This window comes from Myxine glutinosa, chromosome 1, assembly GCF_964187855.1.
Source record: "Myxine glutinosa chromosome 1, kmMyxGlut1.1, whole genome shotgun sequence".
Taxonomy (NCBI): domain Eukaryota; kingdom Metazoa; phylum Chordata; class Myxini; order Myxiniformes; family Myxinidae; genus Myxine; species Myxine glutinosa.
Genome location: NC_136261.1, coordinates 36,928,025 through 36,950,171, shown reverse-complemented (window position 1 = coordinate 36,950,171; position 22,147 = coordinate 36,928,025). Strand labels below are relative to the sequence as shown.

General features: G+C 45.4%; 1 protein-coding gene across 4 annotated transcripts; it reads left to right on the top strand.

The window, feature by feature from the left end:
- Positions 1 to 1,455: 1,455 nt before the first annotated feature.
- Positions 1,456 to 9,393, top strand: LOC137422913 (mitochondrial glutamate carrier 1). 4 transcript variants are annotated; one of them, XM_068109584.2, is made up of 11 exons: positions 1,462 to 1,646; positions 3,211 to 3,264; positions 3,412 to 3,537; positions 3,806 to 3,861; positions 4,325 to 4,412; positions 4,872 to 4,962; positions 5,283 to 5,401; positions 7,644 to 7,869; positions 8,000 to 8,154; positions 8,332 to 8,407; positions 8,568 to 9,393. In XM_068109584.2, exons 4-11 carry the CDS (start codon positions 3,838 to 3,840, stop codon positions 8,707 to 8,709), a joined length of 921 nt encoding a protein of 306 aa, XP_067965685.1. In that variant the 5' UTR covers positions 1,462 to 1,646; positions 3,211 to 3,264; positions 3,412 to 3,537; positions 3,806 to 3,837; the 3' UTR covers positions 8,710 to 9,393. The 4 variants fall into 4 exon arrangements, with proteins under 4 accessions (XP_078626999.1, XP_067965685.1, XP_078626998.1 ...); XM_078770872.1 differs by having other exon boundaries at positions 3,412 to 3,646; XM_078770873.1 differs by lacking the exon at positions 4,325 to 4,412 and having other exon boundaries at positions 1,456 to 1,646; positions 3,412 to 3,646.
- Positions 9,394 to 22,147: the final 12,754 nt, after the last annotated feature.

The window sequence follows — 22,147 nt, the reverse complement described above, 5'->3', positions numbered from 1 at the left end:
CGCAAACAACACAAGTTTTTGGTTCACGGATTATCAAACAGTGACCACTATATTCATCATGGGTGTGTGTCTGTCTGTCTGTCTGTCTATCCGCAGCATAATTACCCGATGATATCATCCGATCTTGATGAAACTTGGTTGGGAGGTTGATGTCATGATCTAGTTGTGTCCTGCCGAGAGTGGGCGTATTGCTTATGAGGCCAGCAATAAAGGCCTGCCTTTTTATAATAAAAAATCAAACATTTAAACAGTCTTGGACGTGCACCTTGACCCCACGGCCAAGGCACACCGTCTATCAAGGCTGTCCATTAGCATACACATGCACCTCAACCCCAAGGCTGAAGCACATGGTCATTCAAAACACATGCATCCTGACCCCGAAGGGCCAGAACGCATGGTCATACAATAATAGGACCCCTCCTCCATAGGAGTGAGTCCACTGACAAGGTATTTCTCCCATTGTGGGCGGAGCCACGCCCGAAGGTAATCGAGTTCAAGCTCCATCTTCTCCGAAGGAGTTGGTGGAATCTGGCGGGGGTTTTCAAAGTTGTCGGAATCGAACCGAATTTTCGGTATTGTGTAGCTAACAAACCTCATAACATTGCTCATTGAGCATCGTCATTGAATACCACTCGCTCGTGAACCCACGTCGTCTCCTGACTTGTTATAATTAAAGGCAAAAACGTAACTTCGTCAAATCGTAAAAATCGTCATGTTACGGACTGCGCAGCCGACACATCTCTCTGACTTCATATCGGTACCAGCAGCGGGGGAGCTGCATCTCGGAGCACGACATCCTTCATCAGCTCTCAGGTTGAGCTTATCTTTCGAAAGGGGTGTGCCATTGGATTGCGCGCCGGCACCCTGTTCAAATTCCCTACTTTTACCGTTTCCACCACGTGGTGCAGACCACTAGACCAGGCATGATCGGCCAAATGACTTCCTGCGTCTAAAGTTTTTCAATATTGCCTTCACCGATTACAGGGATTCTGAAATAACTGACACCTAACTATAATAATAATAATAATAATAATAATATTAGTAATAATAATAATAATAATAATAATAAGAAGAAGAAGAAGAAGAAGAAGCAGAATCATAAGCGGAAGAATAAGAAGGAAAAGCAGAAGAAGAAGAGGAAGAAGCAAAGAGGAGGAAGAAGAAGAATGATAATAATAATAATAATTATTATTATTATTATTAATATTTGTTCGATAAAAATCTGCGCTTCAGATCGAAGGTTGAGGGAAAGTCCCTTAACCAACAAATCACCGGATGTGACGACATCTATCTGGCTCTCCATCCAATTCATTCTGGAAACTTCCACTCACTCTGCTTGAACGTGGACGTTGTACTGATTGGTTTACATGCGAAGGCGATCGTCGTCACTGGTTGGCTCCGGGAGTATTGGCACCGCCTCCTTTTTATGAAAGTCTATAAATACTTTCGCCTCACACACATCACATCGGTGGCGGTGCTTTATATATATTCGTCTGCTTTTGTCTAACGTTATTAGCGGCTTCATCCCTTTGTTTGCAAATTCGTAACACGGTTCTAGTCACATCCGTAGCTTTTCTTTCCTTCAATCCCTCCCGCGCTTCACAGTCAATCCTTCGGACATCGCAAATTCGGCCATTCCTATTGAGGTACGTTAATTAGTCATCGAATTGGAAAACGTTAACCATTACTCCCTATCTCAACCTTGCGCGGTTCTTTTGAGGTTTTATTCTTTAATAAACCCTTTTTTTTTTAAATCTGTATTACGAAACCGTCGAGTTTCAGTTGCTTTTCGTTTCACGTTTGTGTATGGAGGAAGTCTTGAGGTAACGTTGATGTTTTTTGGCGCCGTCTTGACTCGAGTAACGTTTTCTGAGAAAGTGTCGACCGCGTGGAATGCGGCTTCGCCCTGTGGCGATTCCCGCTCTTTTTGGATGTTTATCTTGTGGAAATGTCTCTGAGCTTTTCCCATAAAACAAAAGTACTGGAGGCTGATGGTGATGCGGCAAATTCGATAGCCGCGGGTTATGATTGATGACCTTTACCATGCATCTTGACGTGGGATGAACCAAACTTCCTTTTTCCTGCTTCGCCCCAATAAGGCGTTTGCTACAAATTGGGTATTTCCGGAGGTTTGTGGAAAGTTTTCAAACCAAGTGACGTTGAGGCAATGTGAAGCCTTGTGTGGGAGGTGGGTTGGTGTATGGCTTCTAGTTTGGTGGTATGTACATGTGTGTACGCAGAATGCCCCCCTTGTCATTGTGTGGGATGGTCTCTGGTTTGGTGGTGTGTACGCAGAATGCCCCCCTTGTGTGGGACGGTGTATGGTCTCTGGTTTGGTGGTGTGTACATGTTTGTATGTAGAATTCCCCCCCCCCCTCCTCTTTGTGTGTGAGGTGGGGTGGTGTATGGTTTCTGGTTTGGTGGTGTGTACATGTGTGTATGCAGAATATCCCCCTTGTGTGGGAGGTGGGACGGTGTGTGGTGGGAGGTGGGACGGTGTGTGGTGGGACGGTGTGTGGTCTGTGGTTTGGTGGTGTGTACGTGTACGCAGAATGTCCCCCTTGTGTGGAAGGTGGGGTCGTGTATGGTTTCTGGTTTGGTGGTGTGTACATGTGTGTACGCAGAATGTCCCCCTTGTGTGGGACGGTGTATGATTTCTGGTTTGGTGGTGTGTACATGTTTGTACGTAGAATGCCCCCCTTGTGTGGGAGGTGGGACGGTGTATGGTCTCTGGTTTGGTGGTGTGTACATGTGTGTATGTAGAATGCCCCCCTTGTGTGGGAGGTGGGATGGTGTATGGTCTCTGGTTTGGTGGTGTGTACATGTGTGTACGTAGAATGCCTCCGCTGTGTGAGGTGGGACGGTGTATGGTCTCTGGTTTGGTGGTGTGTACATGTGTGTACGTAGAATGCCCCCCTTGTGTGGGAGGTGGGACGGTGTATGGTCTCTGGTTTGGTGGTGTGTACATGTGTGTACATGTGTGTACGTAGAATGCCCCCCTGTGTGGGAGGTGGGACGGTGGATGGTCTCTGGTTTGGTGGTGTGTACATGTATGTACACAGAATGGTCGTGTTGTGGAGCTTTTCCTTTGAGGGTTTTTTATTTCGACGTATAGAGCACATCCGAATGGAATGGAAGCTTTTAATGCGAGTTCGTGTTTGTTTAATAGTGGTTTGAGTGTGTACAAATCTGTTTATTTCGGGTACACAGAATTCAAGCACAAGTCACGAACGCAGAGAACAAAATGTCAAACAAGCAGATCAGGTAAAGTGTTGTGTGTTGTGTGTTGTGGGTTGTGGGTTGCACTTTGTTAAAGGGATGGATTGTGCCAATAGCCGTGCTCCATTGGCCATTTGTCCACTACCTTGGCCAGGTTGATGATGGTTCTCCACCATGTTTCCCACCTTTTAGCCTCCCAGCCAAACTGATCAACGGTGGCGTTGCCGGACTCATCGGAGTCACGTGTGTTTTTCCTATCGACTTGGCGAAGACCCGGTTACAAAACCAGCGAGAAGGCCAGGCCATCTACCGCAGCCTGTGAGTGCGATGTATCCGTCGGTGGAGAGCAGACGCCGTCATGGTGCTTGAAACGATTTCATCCGTACGAGTCGGAGCTCGAGTTTTTATTTTTCCACCGGTGTCCCTGGTGCGCTTTTTTGCCACATGACTGCAGCGTGTGTCGTGTAACGTGCCCTGACGTGTTGCAGCAGCTGATGAAATGAGACGCCGAGCAATGTTTTCCGTTTCGTCATCGCGCAATGAAAGTGTATAGCACTCGTGGTTATCGAATGTCCCCTCGTTCCAGGTTTGATTGCTTGGTTAAAACGATGCGCAGCGATGGCTACTTCGGGATGTACAGAGGTAAGACCCGTGTAACGATGGGATCGAAGTGAACTTTGAAATGTGCTGCCAGCAAATGCCCACCTTAAGCGCTCTCATGCATGTGAAGTCTGTCAGTTAGTAGTTTGGCTAAAACGTCGTCGTATTAAAACAATCGATCGCCAGGATCATTTTGTTACGGCTTTTCATGTTTTTTTTGACTCGTAACTGGAAATGCTTTTTAAAATTTTTTTAAATTTCAATTTATTTATAATTGTGAAACTTTGAATGAAGTTTTTTTTATTTTAAATCCTTGCATGCGCCTTGTTTGCCTTTTGTTAGTGCCAATGGTGAAGCCGAGCGGACTAGCCGATCGGTTAGAGTACGACGATGTCGCCGCGTAGTTGTGAGCGCATTGACTAATTTCACTAAGTTGGCATTTGGAACCGCTTTTGGCTGTTTTGTTCCGCGGGTTGTTGTTGCAACTGTGTTTCTCACATTGCAGAGACTGGGGTCTGTTGATTCCATTTGGTCACCATGGAATGTTGCACCTGTGTCTGGCCACTCGGACAGGCCAAGAAGAAAAGTGCACTGTACTGTTCCTTCCCATAATTTCTGTCTCTCTCTGTCTCTGCAATTCCTCGTAAATCTACACCTTTAATTTGGTTTAACTTGTCTTTGCATCTCATCGATTTGGACAGATCTTTGTTTTTATAAAGTAATTTCGACTGTCCTTTTCTTTTTGCTTTAAAATACTGAGTAAATTTAAATTAAAAGAAAATTTCACAATTCTTTAATTTCACAATTCTTTAATTTCACAATTCTTTAATTTCACAATTCTTTAATTTCACAATTCACTTTTCTTAATTTCACAATTCATTAATTTCACAATACACTTTTCACAATTCACTTTTCACAATTTCACAATTCTAATTATTTCTGTTTCTACTGTTTCTTTGCTACAAGCATCTACTTTGCTGTGGAGTAATGAGTAAAGTTGGTGCTTTCATGTAATGTGCCGGCGGTGCTGATTTTTGTGGTTACCCTCGTAGGTGCTGCGGTTAACCTTGCGCTGGTAACTCCGGAGAAAGCGATCAAGTTGGCAGCCAATGATTTTTTCCGGCATCGGTTGTCCAAAGATGGGTATGCTTTTGGTCTTCCTTTGATTCATTAATAAAAATGGAGTTATCTGTGCCTGTTTGAGAGCTCTGTTATCTGGACCATGGACTGTGTGTGTGTGTGTGTGTGTGTGTGTGTGTGTGTGTGTGTGTGTGTGTGTGTGTGTGTGTGTGTGTGTGTGTGTGTGTGTGTGTGTGTGTGTGTGTGTGTGTGTGTGTGTGTGTGTGTGTGTGTGTGTGTGTGTGTGTGTGTGTGTGTGTGTGTGTGTGTGTGTGTGTGTGTGTGTGTGTGTGTGTGTGTGTGTGTGTGTGTGTGTGTGTGTGTGTGTGCGCGCGCGCGTGTAGGAAGGGGCTGTCGGTGTTTAAGGAAATGATGGCCGGTTGTGGGGCCGGCATGTGCCAAGTGGTGGTGACGACCCCGATGGAGATGCTCAAGATCCAGCTCCAAGATGCCGGCCGTCTCGGTACGTTCCTTCCTGTGGAAGGTGACCAACATCGCTTGTGAATCTTGTAGTTTTGAAACATTGTGGCCATTTTTATTTATTTTTTGTTTTCAAATTACTTTTCATTGGATGAATACCAAATCTTCCTCCATCCCCTCCCGTCCCACTCCTGTCATGATAAACTAATTGTTTTTGGTATTTTTTTGATGCAAATGTTGAATTTGGTCATATAAAAAAAGAATCCTGTCATTATCCTCCACAGTCTCCATTGGCGCGTCTTCAACGGTGAAATAAAAACCAGTATTGCTTAATCGGGAAATTGTCTGCGTTGTTTTTACTTATGGTACCATACATAGTTTGTGACTTTGCTCTTGTATGTTGTATGTTGTATGTTGCGTATGGTACCATACATAGTTTGTGACTTTGCTCTTGTATTTTGCTTCTTGTATGTTGTATATGGTACCATACATAGTTTGTGACTTTGCTCTTGTATGTTGTATCTTGTATGTTGTATGTTGCTTATGGTACCATACATAGTTTGTGACTTTGCTCTTGTATGTTGTATCTTGTATGTTGCTTATGGTACCATACATAGTTTGTGGCTTTGCTCTTGTATGTTGTATGTTGCGTATGGTACCATATATAGTTTGTGACTTTGCTCTTGTATGTTGCTTCTTGTATGTTGTATGTTGCTTATGGTACCATACATAGTTTGTGACTTTGCTCTTGTATGTTGCTGCTTGTATGTTGTATGTTGCATATGGTACCATACATAGTTTGTGACTTTGCTCTTGTATGTTGTATGTTGTATCTTGTACTAGGGCATGCCCGTACTATATCTATATCTAAAATTATATCCCCCCCCTCTATTTACATGAAATGGTTTGGTCCAAAGCGAACGGCTTGCGAGTGGTGACAATCCCCCCCCTCTATTTACATGCAATGGTTTGGTCCAAAGCGAACGGCTTCCGGAGTTTGGTAAAGAAATCGCCATCGCGTGCACAAACGCGCAGGAAAGCGAATGAATCGCAAATTCGTTTTTATTAGTTGTAAAACATAGTTTAACGCCAACATAGTTTGCAAACGTGAAATAAATGAATACGCTCTCAAATGTGCCATCCGAGGCAGAGTGTGCCCGCCACGTTCGGCACACGCGATCGTTCGCTGCTCTCTGATTGGTTGAATCGTTTTTTGGACATAGCTCAGTAAGTAATTGTCCGATTAATATGAAACCTTGAAAAGGCACATCCTCGGGTCCCCAGCAATATACCTGGCAAGTTAAAAGTATATCGGACCCGTGGTTGTCGAGAAACAGCGGTCACAGACAAACGTACAAACGTACAGACAGAGATTACTGGAATTATAGATAGATGTTGTATCTTGCTTATGGTACCATACATAGTTTGTGACTTTGCTCTTGTATGTTGTATGTTGCGTATGGTACCATACATAGTTTGTGACTTTGCTCTTGTATGTTGCTTCTTGTATGTTGTATGTTTGTATGGTACCATACATAGTTTGTGACTTTGCTCTTGTATGTTGCTTCTTGTATGTTGTATGTTGCTTATGGTACCATACATAGTTTGTGACTTTGCTCTTGTATGTTGCTTATGGTACCATACATAGTTTGTGACTTTGCTCTTGTATGTTGTATCTTGTATGTTGTATGTTGCTTATGGTACCATACATAGTTTGTGACTTTGCTCTTGTATGTTGCTGCTTGTATGTTATATGTTGCATATGGTACCATACATAGTTTGTGACTTTGCTCTTGTATGTTGTATCTTGTATGTTGTATCTTGCTTATGGTACCATACATAGTTTGTGACTGCTCTTGTATGTTGTATGTTGTATGTTGCGTATGGTACCATACATAGTTTGTGACTTTGCTCTTGTATGTTGCTTCTTGTATGTTGTATGTTTGTATGGTACCATACATAGTTTGTGACTTTGCTCTTGTATGTTGCTTCTTGTATGTTGTATGTTGCTTATGGTACCATACATAGTTTGTGACTTTGCTCTTGTATGTTGCTTATGGTACCATACATAGTTTGTGACTTTGCTCTTGTATGTTGTATCTTGTATGTTGTATGTTGCTTATGGTACCATACATAGTTTGTGACTTTACTCTTGTACGTTGCTTGTTGTATGTTGCGTATGGTACCATACATAGTTTGTGACTTTGCTCTTGTATGTTGTATGTTGCGTATGGTACCATACATAGTTTGTGACTTTGCTCTTGTATGTTGCTTCTCACCCACAGCAGCACAGCAGAAGTCAGGGGGCACAAGTCAAGCCCCTGTGTGCATTCCCGGAGCATCCAAGCACATGTCTGGGTCCGTGGTGGTGTCTGTTTCACCCGTCTTGAGCCGATCGTATGTGGCAAACCCATCCCCGTCCCCCGTTTCGGGATGGCAGCTGACTTGCGAGCTGCTGCAGAAGCGTGGTATTTCTGGCCTTTACCGTGGCCTGGGTGCGACTTTAGTTAGGTCAGTGCAGAAATCCAAAACCAAATGAAGTGCAATGTTTTACAGGGGTGGGGGGTGGGGGGTGGGGGGGATGCTTATTCTTGGGAAGGTGTAAAGTTGACGAAGGCAAATCTCCACCTTTAACCAACAGAGACGTCCCATTTTCTATGATCTACTTTCCTCTATTTGCGAACCTCAACCGCCTCGGGCAGTTTTCTCCGGATGGCCACGCTCCGTTCCTGCATTCCTTCCTCGCTGGATGTGTGGCCGGCTCTGTCGCTGCTGTCTCCGTGAGCCCCTTTGACGGTGTGTATGTGTTGTCCTTGCGGACTCCTACACATTTAATTATCACTGTGATTGGTGAAGGACACAGACACGACCGTATGGTTTCATCGTTGGTGAATGTGTCCGCAGGCGGCGTGCACATTAATGACCGGTATCTGAAGTTCAACGTTAACATGAAATGCCTTGTATTGGTTTCAGTTGTGAAAACGCGTCTGCAGTTGTTGAACAAGGGAGTGAATGAAGAATCGTACGGCGGCATGGTGGACTGTGCTCGGTAATGTATTTCCTCCTTTCTCACCCGTACGTTATTGCAACTTGAATCGCTGATCATTGCTGCCGCAGATTCGGACAAATTTGCCGCACTCTTAAAGACTAGATTTGTCCACCGATGTCTGACTTTACGCCGTTCCGCTGCCACCTCGTGCTACTTGCAGGAAAATCTGGACGCGAGAAGGTCCCACCGCTTTCTTGAAGGGTGCCGGTTGCCGTGCCCTCGTGGTCGCGCCGCTGTTCGGCATCGCCCAAGTGGTTTACTTTCTTGGCATCGGTGAAAAGGTCTTGGGCTTCACTGGCTGAGTTGCCGGAGCACATTTACCTCAGACCTCAAACTTGGGTACAACCACACTAATAAAATGTGCCCCCTTTTGCCCCACACGCCGAGGGTGAACGGGAAGCGATGCTTGTGCCGCGAGTTGTTAGAAGCGACTTCAATGTATTTCCGGTTGAGTGGAAGGAGCAATTTCAGCGATTACTTGAACTTGTCCGACAATGCGTCAATCTTGAACGTTTTTAGCCTTCACTAGGAAAACGCTTGAAGCGAAACCTCCAGCGAGTGTTTTTTGTAGTTGTGGGGAAGTACTTTGCGTTATTGCACTAAATACACTCCTGCTGCTTGCAGTTTATGTGCCGAATGATATCTATCGTCTTGGTGCTGCAAGACTTGTTCTGAGCAATGTGAATCGTAAGTTTATGGCGTTTTCCGTAGTTTCCGATCCAGTTATGCCGGAGCCGGAGCTCCCCGAGGGGACGACCTCAGGTTGGGGGGGAAGCCATTGGTCCAAATGTTAGTGGACAAGCCTGGGTTGGGTTCCGAACTTGGCTTCGGTTCTCAAGCTGGACTTTGACTTGTCCTTGCATCACTGCAGGATGACTTTGTGGTGCTGTTCTGGTCCATATATTTTGTGGTGTTTGGAAGTTTTAGAAGGGCTTCTCTATGCTCTGTCCTGGATTTTGAAGTTTTCAATAAAAGTTTTTGACATAGCCTTTGACGCACCCCTCATTTTACATTTTCAGAAGCGTTTCAGGTGGGCTGGAATTTTCTTCTTGTCAATGGCGGCTCGTTGCTATTTCTGGGCAGTCATTTGCAGCCCCGGCGAGCCTCAGCCAGTCCTTTCCGGTTAGGCGAGTGGGCCGGTCGAATGCCGCGTAAACGCACAGTGAGCCTATAATTGCTATTGGTTGGATAATGACAGTTTGTAACCATTGTTACCCACAGGCTCGGGAAGGTCTGTGTGAGGGGCCTTGCTGATGCATGGCATTCCAATTCGTGCTATTGGCTCGAGTAATTCGTTTGCTTGGTTTCTGGAGCCCATGAGAAACTTGCCTGCTTTGATCAGCACTTTCATGCAGTTCACCATCATCCTGCCCAACCCTATAAAATACCTCAAACAATCATTGAGCACATCTTGTGCATTTGGCTGGAACGTTTTCAAACCTGTCCGGATGGGTTTTGTGGTTTGTCATGCAAGGAAACTTGGATGTGTGATCATTCCATTTGGTCCTATTATTCCTCTACTTCATCTATACCCAATTAACTTCGATTTTTGAATTATCTTTTTTTCAAGAGACCTTGGGATTCGTCCATGAAAATACAGGGAGCTGGCTTTAACTTTCCAGCCAAAGTGACGCATGGGCTCTGCCAGTGTTGGAATAGCAATTTTAGTGAAACTAACTGCAGTGGGGATCATACATGTTGGACAACTCTGCAGAACCTTGTCTATGCAATAAAAATGACAAATATGATTGAAAAAAAAAAAACCATACAATGATTTGTTAGGGGGTGCAGTTGAGCATTTACTGAGGGGAACACTGAGGGCATTTACGAAGGAGCGTACTGGATCATTCACTGGAGGATGCAGAAAGCATTTTCTAGAGGGTGCAGTTGGGCACCTGCCAGGGAGTGGGGGTGTAGTGGAGCATTTACTCAGGTGCAGCACAGCATTTACTGGAGGATGCAGAAAGAGCATTTACTAAGGATTGGTGTCAAGCATTTACTCGGACCAATGTTGAACATTTAATCGGGGGGCGATGTCGAACATTTACTGGAGGGTACAGAAGAACATTTACTTGGGGATTTGTTTTGCGCGTTTAATAGAGGATGCAGAATAGCATTTACTTTGGGATTTGTTTTGCGCATTTAATAGAGGATGCAGAATAGCATTTACGAGGGGGTGGTGTCAAGAATTTACTATGGGATGCAGTGAATCATTTATTAAAGATTGCAGTGGAGCGTTTAACTGAGGGTTGTGTCGATTTTTAGCTCACTTGCAACGAAGTTCCGGGGAGCTTATGCGATGACGCGTCGTCCGTCCATAAACACTTGCAACTTCTCCGAAACTGTTGATGGGATTGTGACCAAACTTTGCACAAATGATATTTGTTGTGTTGTAACTAAAGTTTGTTCACTTCATTAAAAAAAAAATCGGGGTTTAAAGGGGTATACTGGGGTCAAAGTTGGTCCAATTTGCTTTTTCCTCTGAAACTACACACAATTTAGATGAAACGACCACAAGCTTCATCACCCGAGATGTACCAAAGTTTGTTCATGGCATTGGAAAAAATCTGCCCCTTTGCAGGTCTACAGGGGTTGCCTGCCAAAATACAGTAGATATTTGCTTTCTTCTCAGAAACTACACACCCAATTTCGATGAAACTTCATCACCTTTGATGTACCAATGTTTGTTTAAGGCATTAGTAAAATTGGGGTCTGAGGAGGTATGGGGGGGGGGGGGGGGCCGGGCCCAAAATAGGTATTTCTTTGTTTGTTTAATGTCATGATTATGTTAGTATGATTCTACATGCTGCCCTGTCTTCTCGAAACCAGTGAAATTGGTTTATAATACCTTTCGTCAGTGCAGTTTACTGTTTATTCTACCAAGGGTATTGCCCCTATGTATTATTCTGGGGCAGTGTCGATAATTTACTTGGGGTGATGTCGAGCATTTACTAGGAAATGGGGTCGAGCATTTCCTAGGCATCAGTATCGGGCATTTACTTCTTTTTTTGTTTATTTGTATACAAGATCGAGGCTCGTGTAAGAGCTAACATTAATCACAAAAAGACAAACTGACATAAGCTAAAGGGAGCGGGAGACAAGATGGGGAGAGAGAGGGAGAGCACACAAGTACAACATTTGAGAGCAGGGACATTGGGAGATCTGTGGGAGGGAGAGCCCTGGGGTGAGGAGGCACGGGAAGGAGGGGATGGTGATTATCTAGGGGGACGGTGATGAACATTTACGAGGGGGTCGTGTCGAGCACGATTTCGGGGGACTGTGATGAACATTTACTAGGGAGTGGTGTCGAGCACGATCTAAGGGGATGGTGATGAACATTTACTCGGGGGTCGTGTCGAGCACGATTTCGGGGGACTGTGATGAATATTTACTATGTAGCGGTGTCGAGGACGTTCTAAGGGGACGGTGATGAACATTTACTTGGGGGTCGTGTCAAGCACGATCTAAGGGGATGGTGATGAACATTATTTACTCGGGGGTCGTGTCGAGCACGTTCTAGGGGAACGGTGATGAATATTTACTTGGGGGTCGTGTCAAGCACGATCTAGGGGGACGGTGATAAACATTTACTTGGGGGTCGTGTCAAGCACGATCTAGGGGGATGGTGATGAGGACGGTGATGAACATTTATTTGGGGGTCGTGTCAAGCACGATCTAGGGGGACGGTGATGAACATTTACTTGGGGGTCGTGTCAAGCACGATCTTGGGGGACGTTGATGAGGACGGTGATGAACATTTACTTGGGGGTCATGTCAAGCACGATCTAGGGGGACGGTGATGAGGACGGTGATGAACATTTACTTGGGGGTCATGTCAAGCACGATCTAGGGGGATGGTGATGAGGACGGTGATGAACATTTATTTGGGGGTCGTGTCAAGCACGATCTAGGGGGACGGTGATAAACATTTACTTGGGGGTCGTGTCAAGCACGATCTAGGGGGATGGTGATGAGGACGGTGATGAACATTTATTTGGGGGTCGTGTCAAGCACGATCTAGGGGGACGGTGATGAACATTTACTTGGGGGTCGTGTCAAGCACGATCTTGGGGGACGTTGATGAGGACGGTGATGAACATTTACTTGGGGGTCATGTCAAGCACGATCTAGGGGGACGGTGATGAATATTTACTTGGGGGTCGTGTCAAGCACGATCTAGGGGGACGGTGATGAACATTTACTCGGGGGTCGTGTCAAGCACGATCTCGGGGGACGGTGATGAACATTTACTCGGGGGTCGTGTCGAGCACGATCTAGTGGGACGGTGATGAACATTTACTCGGGGGTCGTGTCGAGCACGTTCTCGGGGGACGGTGATGAACATTTACTCGGGGTTGCAGTGGAGCAATTCCTAAGGTTTGCCTTGGAGCATTTACTCGGGGGTGCAGTGGAGCATTTACTCGTGGATTCAGTGGAGCATTTACTCGGGGGTGCAGTGGAGCATTTACTCGTGGATTCAGTGGAGCATTTACTAGGGGATGCAGTGGAGCATTTACCAGTGGTGCAAGGAGCATTTACTCGTGGGTGCAGTGGAGCATTTACTCGGGGATGCAGTGGAGCATTCACTCGTGGGTGCAGTGGAGCATTTCCTAGAGGGTGTTGAACATTTACAAAGGGGTGCGGTGGAGAATTTAGTCGGGGTGCAGTGGAGCATTTACTCGGGGGTGCGGTAGAGCATTTAGTCGGGGGTGCAGTGGAGCGTTTACTCATGGGTGTAGTGGAGAATTTACTCGAGGGTGCAGTAAAGCATTTAGTCGGGGGTGCAGTGGAGCATTTACCAGTGGTGCAGTGAAGCATTTACTCGGGGGTGCAGTGGAGCATTTACTAGTGGTGCCATAGCATTTTCTAGTGGTGCCATAGAGCATTTACTAGGGGCCGGTGTTGAGCATTTACTAGAGGGTGGCATAGAGCATTTTCTAGTGGTGCCATAGAGCATTTACTAGGGGACGATGTTGAACATTTACTTGGGGGTGCCATAGAGCATTTACTCGGGGCCGGTGTTGAGCATTTATTAGGGGGTGCCGTCGAGCATTTACTGTGGGACGATGTTGAGCATTTACTAGGGGGTGCCACAGAGCATTTACTAGGGGCCATTGTTGAGCATTTACTAGTGTGCCGTAGAGCATTTACTAGGGGACGATGTTGAACATTTACTTGGGGGTGCCATCGAGCATTTACTCGGGGCCGGTGTTGAGCATTTACTAGGGGGTTGTGTTGAGCATTTACTGGTGGTCCCATAGAACATTTACTAGTGGTGCCATAGAGCATATACGAGGGGCCAGTGTTGAGCATTTACAGTTGTGCCGTAGAGCATTTACTAGGGGCCGGTGTTGAGCATTTACTCGGAGCCGGTGTTGAGCATTTACTAGTGGTGCCATAGAGCATTTACTAGGGGCCGGTGTTGAGCATTTACTCGGAGCCGGTGTTGAGCATTTACTAGCGGTGCTAGCATTTACTAGCGGAGCATTTACTAGGGGCCGGTGTTGAGCATTTACTAGGGGGTGTCGTAGAGCATTTACTAGGGGACGATGTTGAGCATTTACTCGAGGTAGCGGGGCAGTCTAACATTTACTAGTTGCAGTAGCGCATGAGGGGGAGCAGTAATTTGTGTGCGCACAGCTCCAGGTGGGCTTGCCAGCCCTGCAGAGTGATACCAGTCAATGGAGCCATGAGGTTTTTCTGGGGCCAATAAAACATTTATTGAGGGATTTTTAGGGTGCACTGTGGACCTATTATTGGAGCTCGTTTTGTCAATTTTCCATGTAGTTTATAATTCAGAGTCGACATGTTGCCACAGACAAAAGGACGTGTTTCTGGAGAATCCTCTTGAGGACAGAAGGGGCGCAGAAGTCTGATAAGATTGCGTGCCAAGTCGAAATACATAAGTGAGCATGCACCTGCTCTCTCTCGAAACATGTCGTGTAGGAAATGGATCACAGAAATATTTTTGTTGATGGTTCTGAAAGTCACAAAAATTTGTCGAATGTTGTAAAGACACACAGATTGATTGTTTCATTTGACGGAACGGGGAGCTTTATTCAGATCACATATGACGGCCCAATCTGACACCGACAGACAATTATTAGTCCATCCCCCGCGCAGCAGGAGACGGCGTTTTGCAATCACCTATGTGTGTCTGTCAGTCTTTGTGTATGTGTGTCTGTCAGTCTTTGTGCATGTGTGTCTGTCAGTCTTTGTGTATGTGTGTCTGTCAGTCTTTGTGTATGTGTGTATGTCAGTGTTTGTGTATATGTGTATGTCAGTCTTTGTGTATGTGTGTCTGTCAGTCTTTGTGTATGTGTGTCTGTCAGTCTTTGTGCATGTGTGTCTGTCAGTCTTTGTGTATGTGTGTCTGTCAGTCTTTGTGTATGTGTGTCTGTCAGTCTTTGTGTATGTGTGTCTCAGTCTTTGTGCATGTGTGTCTGTCAGTCTATGTGTATGTGTGTCTGTCAGTCTTTGTGTATGTGTGTCTGTCAGTCTTTGTGTATGTGTGTCTGTCAGTCTATGTGTATGTGTGTCTGTCAGTCTTTGTGCATGTGTGTCTGTCAGTCTATGTGTATGTGTGTCTGTCAGTCTTTGTGTATGTGTGTCTGTCAGTCTTTGTGCATGTGTGTCTGTCAGTCTTTGTGTATGTGTGTCTCAGTCTTTGTGCATGTGTGTCTGTCAGTCTATGTGTATGTGTGTCTGTCAGTGTTTGTGTATATGTGTATGTCAGTCTTTGTGTATGTGTGTCTCAGTCTTTGTGCATGTGTGTCTGTCAGTCTTTGTGCATGTGTGTCTGTCAGTCTATGTGTATGTGTGTCTGTCAGTCTTTGTGCATGTGTGTCTGTCAGTCTATGTGTATGTGTGTCTGTCAGTCTTTGTGTATGTGTGTCTGTCAGTCTTTGTGCATGTGTGTCTGTCAGTCTATGTGTATGTGTGTCTGTCAGTCTTTGTGTATGTGTGTCTGTCAGTCTTTGTGTATGTGTGTCTGTCAGTCTTTGTGTATGTGTGTCTCAGTCTTTGTGCATGTGTGTCTGTCAGTCTATGTGTATGTGTGTCTGTCAGTGTTTGTGTATATGTGTATGTCAGTCTTTGTGTATGTGTGTATGTCAGTCTTTGTGTATGTGTGTCTGTCAGTCTTTGTGTATGTGTGTCCTGAAATTTATCGAATTTGCAAATCTGGTCACTGAATCAAAAGCTAGGTGTCGGTTGTTTTGTTTTAGATCAAAAGGTCAAGGTTGCATAACAAGTCAATTTTTGTTTGATCGACCTGAAAGTTAAAGAATTTGCATATTCGGTCATAGAGTTGGTTCACCAATCAAAAGCTAGAAGCTGACTTTTAACAGATCAAAAAGGTCAAAGGTCAAGGTTGCATAAAATCGCCAATTTTCACCCGATTGACCTGAAATTTGAAGAATTTGCATATTGGGTCACAGAATTAGTTCACCATTCAAAAGCTAGAAGCTGATTATTTATTTTTAGTTCTAAAGCTCAAAAGTCAAGGCAATCGAAAAAATTTTCACATTTTAATGCCTCCGGCGCCAAAGGACAGACAACCCAAAAATTATGTTTTCGGGTTGTCTGTCCGTCCATATGGGTTAAACCTCGTTTTTCGCAGCAACTACATGTCCGATTGAGACGAAACTTTCAGGGTAGGAGCAATGCCCCTGCAAGTTGTGTTTGTGATATAATGGTGATGTCATAGGCACATGGTATGGCAGCCATCTTGGATTAAACTCAAATAATTTTAAAAAGATTTCCTGAAAACCACAGCATGGAAACATTTGAAACTCGGCACATTGTCAAGTACTCCCAATAGGGAACAAAAGCATGATAATGATGTCATCATTTGTGAAGTGGTACACCAGCCAAAAATGTTTTAATCGAATGACTTATCCTAAACATCTGAAATTGCATGCAAATGATCTATTACCCATTTGTATTGAAATATTAAATTTATGACATCATAGGTCACATGGTTTGTCAGCCATATTGGATTTAACCTAAAATCTTCTCCCAAACCACAAAATTGATTGACTCGAAACTTTACGTGTGTCATTGACGAGGCATGGTGATTAAAAGATGATCACGAAAACGTCATTGGTCACATGGTGTGGCAGCCATATTGGATTGAAGGAAAATAATGTTAAATAATTTTATCTCTGAAACTGCTCACCCTATCAATGCACAATTTTTCAAATATCATCTAACACCATTGTTGCACATAGTTTGAAAATGATGACATCGTAGATCACGTGATTTGTCAGCCCTCTTGGATATGAAAACAATCCTTATCCGATCAACACGAAACTTCACAAACGTGATGCCCTACCCATACATATGCAGAGTGTACATTTTTAACTCACCTGGAACGAAGTTCAGGGGAGTTCATGTGATGGCACGTCGTCCGTCCATCCGTCCTTCCGTCCATAAACACTTGAAACTTCTTCTCCGAAACCGCTGATGGGATTGTGACCAAACTTGGCACAAATTATATTTGTTGTGTTGTGACTAAAGTTTGTTCACGGCATTGAAAAAAGTCGGTGTCTAAGGGGGTTTACCGAGGGTCAAAGTGCATCCAGGTTTGAGCCCCCAAAATAGGAATTTGCTTTCTTCTCTGAAACTACACACACTATTTCGATGAAACTTGACCACAACATTCATTACCCGTGTTGTACCAAAGTTTGTTCACAGCATTTTAAAAAATTGGGGTCTGAGGAGGTATACAGGATGGGAGGGGGAGGGGCTGGGATTGCCCCCAAAAATAGATATATATATTTTTTGGTTTGTTTGTTTAAAGCCTTATGATTATGTTAGTATGATTGTACATGCTGCCCTGTCTCCTAGCAACCATTGAAATTGGTTTAAAATACCTTTAGTCAGTGTAGTATACTGTTTATTCTACCAGGTGAGCCCAGGGGTATTGCCCCTATGTTTCATTTCATATGTCACGTGGTTTGGCAGCCATATTAGCTTGAAAGCCGATATTTTAAAAAATCCCTTCTCTGAAACAGCTTTACCGATCAATGTGAAACCTGTCCTGCCTGGTAAAAATGGGATACTTGAAAACAGCTGAAAGGATTTAAATCAAACTTGTTTATTTTTAGGACAATGAACAAGGGCATCTACCCATTGTCACGAGCAGGGACTATGCGGAGGCATATTGGTGACAGTCACATTGCTCTAGTTACCCTCGCCAGAGGAGAGGGTAATGCATTTGAGTCCGTTTGTCTGTCTGTCTGCTTGTTTGTTTGTCCGCACAGAATAAATATGATTTTCTCTGCAACCGTTGGTCCGATTGACAGGAATTTTTTTTTACCATAGGTGCAACTCCTCCCGTAGAATGTTTTAATGATAATTATGACGTCATACATCACATGGTACAGGCGCCATCTTGGAAAAAGCGAAAAAATTGCACTTCTATATCTCCGAAAGCACTGCATAGAAACAATTGAGACATGGCTCATTGTAAAGAACTCTTCATGGGAAATAACATATGTTAATGATAATGTCATAGGTGCCTCCATTATGACGTCATAATTCGCCAAGTACAAAACTTCATCCGATCAAGATGAAATTTATTGAGCGTCATCTATGGATAAATTGGTGAAAAGAAAAGAATGGATTTTTTTTTTTTTTTTTTTTTTTTTTTGTATACAAGATCGAGGCTCGTGAAAGAGCGAACATTAATCACACAGAAAGACAAACAGACACACAAAACAAATAACATCGGGAGCGTTAGACAAGATGGGGAGAGAGGGGGAAGGACACAAACACAACATTTGAGAGCAGGGACCGAGAGACATGGAGACATCGAGAGAACTGTGGGAGGGAGAGGGCTTTGGGGGGGGAGGCATGGGAAGGGAGGGGGGGTGGGAGAGGTATAAAACATATGGACACTGCCAAGACTTCCAGGAAAGAAGTTGGAATTTCAAACAAGGTGGATCTGGGGTGAATTAGTGGGGGTAGAAAAGATCAAGGTTTTGGATGGGGGAAGATAAGAGATGGTGGTGAACAGCTGTTTTGAAGACCTGGAGGGAGGAGTGTGATTGAAGTGAGTGTGGGAGTTTGTTCCAGAGGCGGGAGAAAAGAGGAATGAAAGAGTGAAGGTGAGCAGAGAGCCGAGATTTCGGCAGTTTAACCATCAGAGGGTGGCTGGCAGATCTTGTGCGACCTGTAGGAATATTTGGGGGACAGAGCACAGAGAGAGCTGGGGGAGCAAGGCCGGAGAGGAGTCGGTAGAAGACAGAAAGACCACCTACCTGCCTGCGGTGAGTGAGTGAAAGGCCCTCAGAGATAGCTTCATCGCGGGAGATTCCAATGATTCTGAAAGCTTTGGATTCAACAGCGTGAAGCCGAGCCAGGTGTGAGGCAGGAGCACCAGCCCATAGGGGAGAACAGTATTCCATTGAGCTGCGGATGAAAGCCTTGTATGTGGTGAGGAGCTCAGGTGTGCCTAGGAAGGACTTCGCACGACGGAGGATGCCCAATCGGCGACTGGCTTTGGAGGCCAGCTTGGAAATGTGGTTTTCCCAAGAAAGATCATGGCAGATGGTGAGACCCAAAAGCTTGAGCGACAGAACTTCTTGGAGAGGATTGTTGAGAAAGTAGATGGGAGGGTTGTCCAGTCGATCTTTTCGGAGAGACATAGTAAGAGAGTGAGATTTGTCAGGATTGAAAGACATGTTCCACATGTTTGACCAGTCTGTGATTTTGTCCAGGTCTTCAGAGAGTGAGGAGGCTGCAGACTGCCGATCTGAGGGAAGAGGAATGGAGCGGCAGAGAGTGGAGTCATCAGCAAAGAGATACAGAGGATTTTCCAGAGAGTCGGAGAGATCATTGATAAAGACCAGAAAAAGCACAGGGCCCAGCACACTGCCTTGGGGAACTCCAGCCTGAACGGGAAGGGGAGATGAGAGAAATCCATTCAGGGCCACACGTTGACTACGACCAGAGAGGAAGTCCGCAAGCCATGCATGGAGATTTCCATGGATACCATAGGAGGAGAGTTTGGTGAGCAGAGCTGGGTGCCAGACCGTATCGAAGGCACGTGATATGTCAAGGGAGACAGCTCTGATTTCCTGTTTGGCATTGAGGACCTCCATCCATTGTTGAGACAGCAGAAGCAGCATGTCCAGAGTAGAGTGACCTGGTCTGAAACCAAATTGATGATCAGAGATCAAGCCATTGGAGAAGAGGAAAGATTTCATATCCGAAGCAATGATGGATTCCATGACTTTGCTGATAATTGGGAGCAGGCTGATTGGTCTGTAGTTGCAAGGAGCTGTTTTTGCACCTTTTTTGTGTAAAGCGGTAATGTTTGCTGATTTCCAGGATGCTGGCAGATGACCTTGAGCAAAAGATAGGGTGAAAAGAACAGAGAGAGGGTGAGATAGAGCGGCAGAGCAGGATTTTAGGACCCGTGGGCTGATGCCATCTGGTCCAGTTGCAGAATCAGAGTCGAGGTTTGACAAAAACTCCTCCACCTTGTCAGGAGAGAAGGTCACAGAGTCCAGGAGCAGTTTGGTTCGACTGGGAAAGGTGGGAACAGAGAGAGATGGGTTTGGGACTAAGGATTTTGAGGCAAACACAGAGTTGAGGCATTCGGCTTTGTCACGTGCGATGTCAACTGTGTGGCCATTTGAGGTAAGGGAGGGGATGGAGGGGGAACAAACACCAGAAACGGATTTTACCAGACGCCACCAGGATTTGGAGGAAGGAGACAGGTTTGAGAGTTCATTCTTGAGTGAGGAGAGATAGTGCTTCCTGGCACTCCTGAGGGTAGACACACACTTGTTCCGAGCTTGGTGGAAGGAACTGAGATTTCCTTCAGTTGGATTAGCCTTCCAAGAGGCAAAGGCAAGTTGTTTCAGGGCAACTGCCTCACCACAAGATTCAGTGTACCATGGACGGGAGGAAGGGTAAGACAACTGAAGGCGAGATGGGATAAATCTGTGCATGGGAGAGATCAGTTTGCTTTGGAAGAATTCCCAGGAAGAATTGATGTCAGAGGCAGTGGAGATGGGAGACCAATCCAGACGATTGATGGCTGCTTGAAGACCGTCCCAGTCGGCCTGAGTGAAATGCCAGACTCGTCGACGCTGAGGAGGCTCTCTGAGAATGGCCAGAGAGATGTCCACTTTGACGAGCACATGATCAGAAGAACCGATTGGAGCAGAAGAAGAGCAGCAGACATTAGCAGGGAAGTTAGTCATAACCAAGTCTAGAAGAGAAGATACTCCATTGGCTGAGATCCGGGTCGGGAAATTGACAGATTGTGTCAATCCCAGTGAGTCACAGAAGTCCTTTGTTGAGGTGCCATGACTGGTGAGGGTGGAACCCACACCCAACCAGGTGGCATGATGACAATTGAAGTCACCACATATGAGGAAGAGAGAGTTGGGATGAGTGGATAGAAGTTGGTCCATGTTGTCAGACAGTGAAATGTAGATGGAGTCATCACTGTTTGGGGGACGGTACAGAACACATATGAACAAAAGGTGGGAGCGGAGAGGAAGCCGTAGCCAGAGGTACTCCTGGGGGTGAGGAGGACAGAGGGCAGTGCAAGGAGAGTGAGGAAGAGAGTTTTTGATAAAGATAGCCACCCCACCACCAGGCCGAGGCTCAGGTCTATCATACCGGAGGAGGGAGTAACCAGGCAGAGATATTAAGGAATCAGAGACATCTTGAAGGAGGAAAGTCTCTGTTAAGCAGATCAAGTCTGGATTGTCAGAAGCAACCTGTATGGAGAGATCAGTCAGGTTTGAGCGAAGGCCCCGGATGTTTGAGGTCCATACCGTTAATGAAGAGAGAGGGGGAGCATCGGGTACAGGACAGGGGAGGGGAGGAGTAGGGTAAGATGAAGGATGAGAGGGGGAGGTAGGGAGAGCAGTTGTTAGTGTGTCAGCGATTGCAGAAGAGTTCCAAGAAAGGGAAGGATGAGGAGGATGAAAGGTTTGAAGGTGAAGGGATGAGGCACAGTGAGGGGTTGTTTGAGGGGGGGCAGAGGAAAGAAGAAGGTTGGGGGGGGGGGTGGAGGTATGAGATAGAAGGGAGATGAAGTGGGGAGGAGGCAGCTTTGAGGAGGAGGGGGGAGGAGGGAGAATTGGAGAGGAATGGTATGGGGGGGAGATTTGAATGGGAGGGGTTGGGGGGGAGTTTTGAAGGGGAGGAGTGAGGGGGGAGTTCAGGAGTGGAAGGGCAAGGGGGGAGTTCAGGAGTGGAGGGGCAGGGGGGGAGTTTAAGAGTGGCGGGGCAAGGGGGGAGTTTAGGAGTGTAGGTGCAAGGGGAGGGATTTGGATGGGAGGGGCAAGAGGGGAGTTTAGAAAGTGGATGATTAATGAAAGACGAACATTGAAAACAAATTGGGTTTGTTGTGATTTTCAAGTTAGCAATCCGGTTCAGAATGATGGAGGAGGGATGGAATGAATGTGAATTTAGACCATGTAGTGAGGGAGACGTATAAGATATTGAATTTCTTTTTTTTGAGGTGGAATGAGTTGGAGAGGAAATTGAGAAAAGCCTTTTAAATAGGAAGAAAAACAGCGTGTTGTAAAATACCACTGAGTAAAACACTGAAGGGGAAAGGTTATACATATTTAAATAATATTTAAACAGAACCGTGAACAATCTTATGTGCACAAAAATACCAACGGGGGGAGAGCCGAGAGGGACCACCACGAGTCACGTGAAGGGCAAACGGTGGATCAAACCGTTTGATATTTCATCATTTGAAAT

Bases quoted from the DNA above. Each gene is read 5' to 3' on its own strand.
- LOC137422913 (XM_068109575.2), top strand. From the start codon at position 3,245: ATGTCAAACAAGCAGATCAG. The intron at 4,963-5,282 runs GTATGCTTTTGG...GCGCGCGTGTAG, and splicing joins CATCGGTTGTCCAAAGATGG to GAAGGGGCTGTCGGTGTTTA. The intron at 8,408-8,567 runs GTAATGTATTTC...TGCTACTTGCAG, and splicing joins GGCATGGTGGACTGTGCTCG to GAAAATCTGGACGCGAGAAG.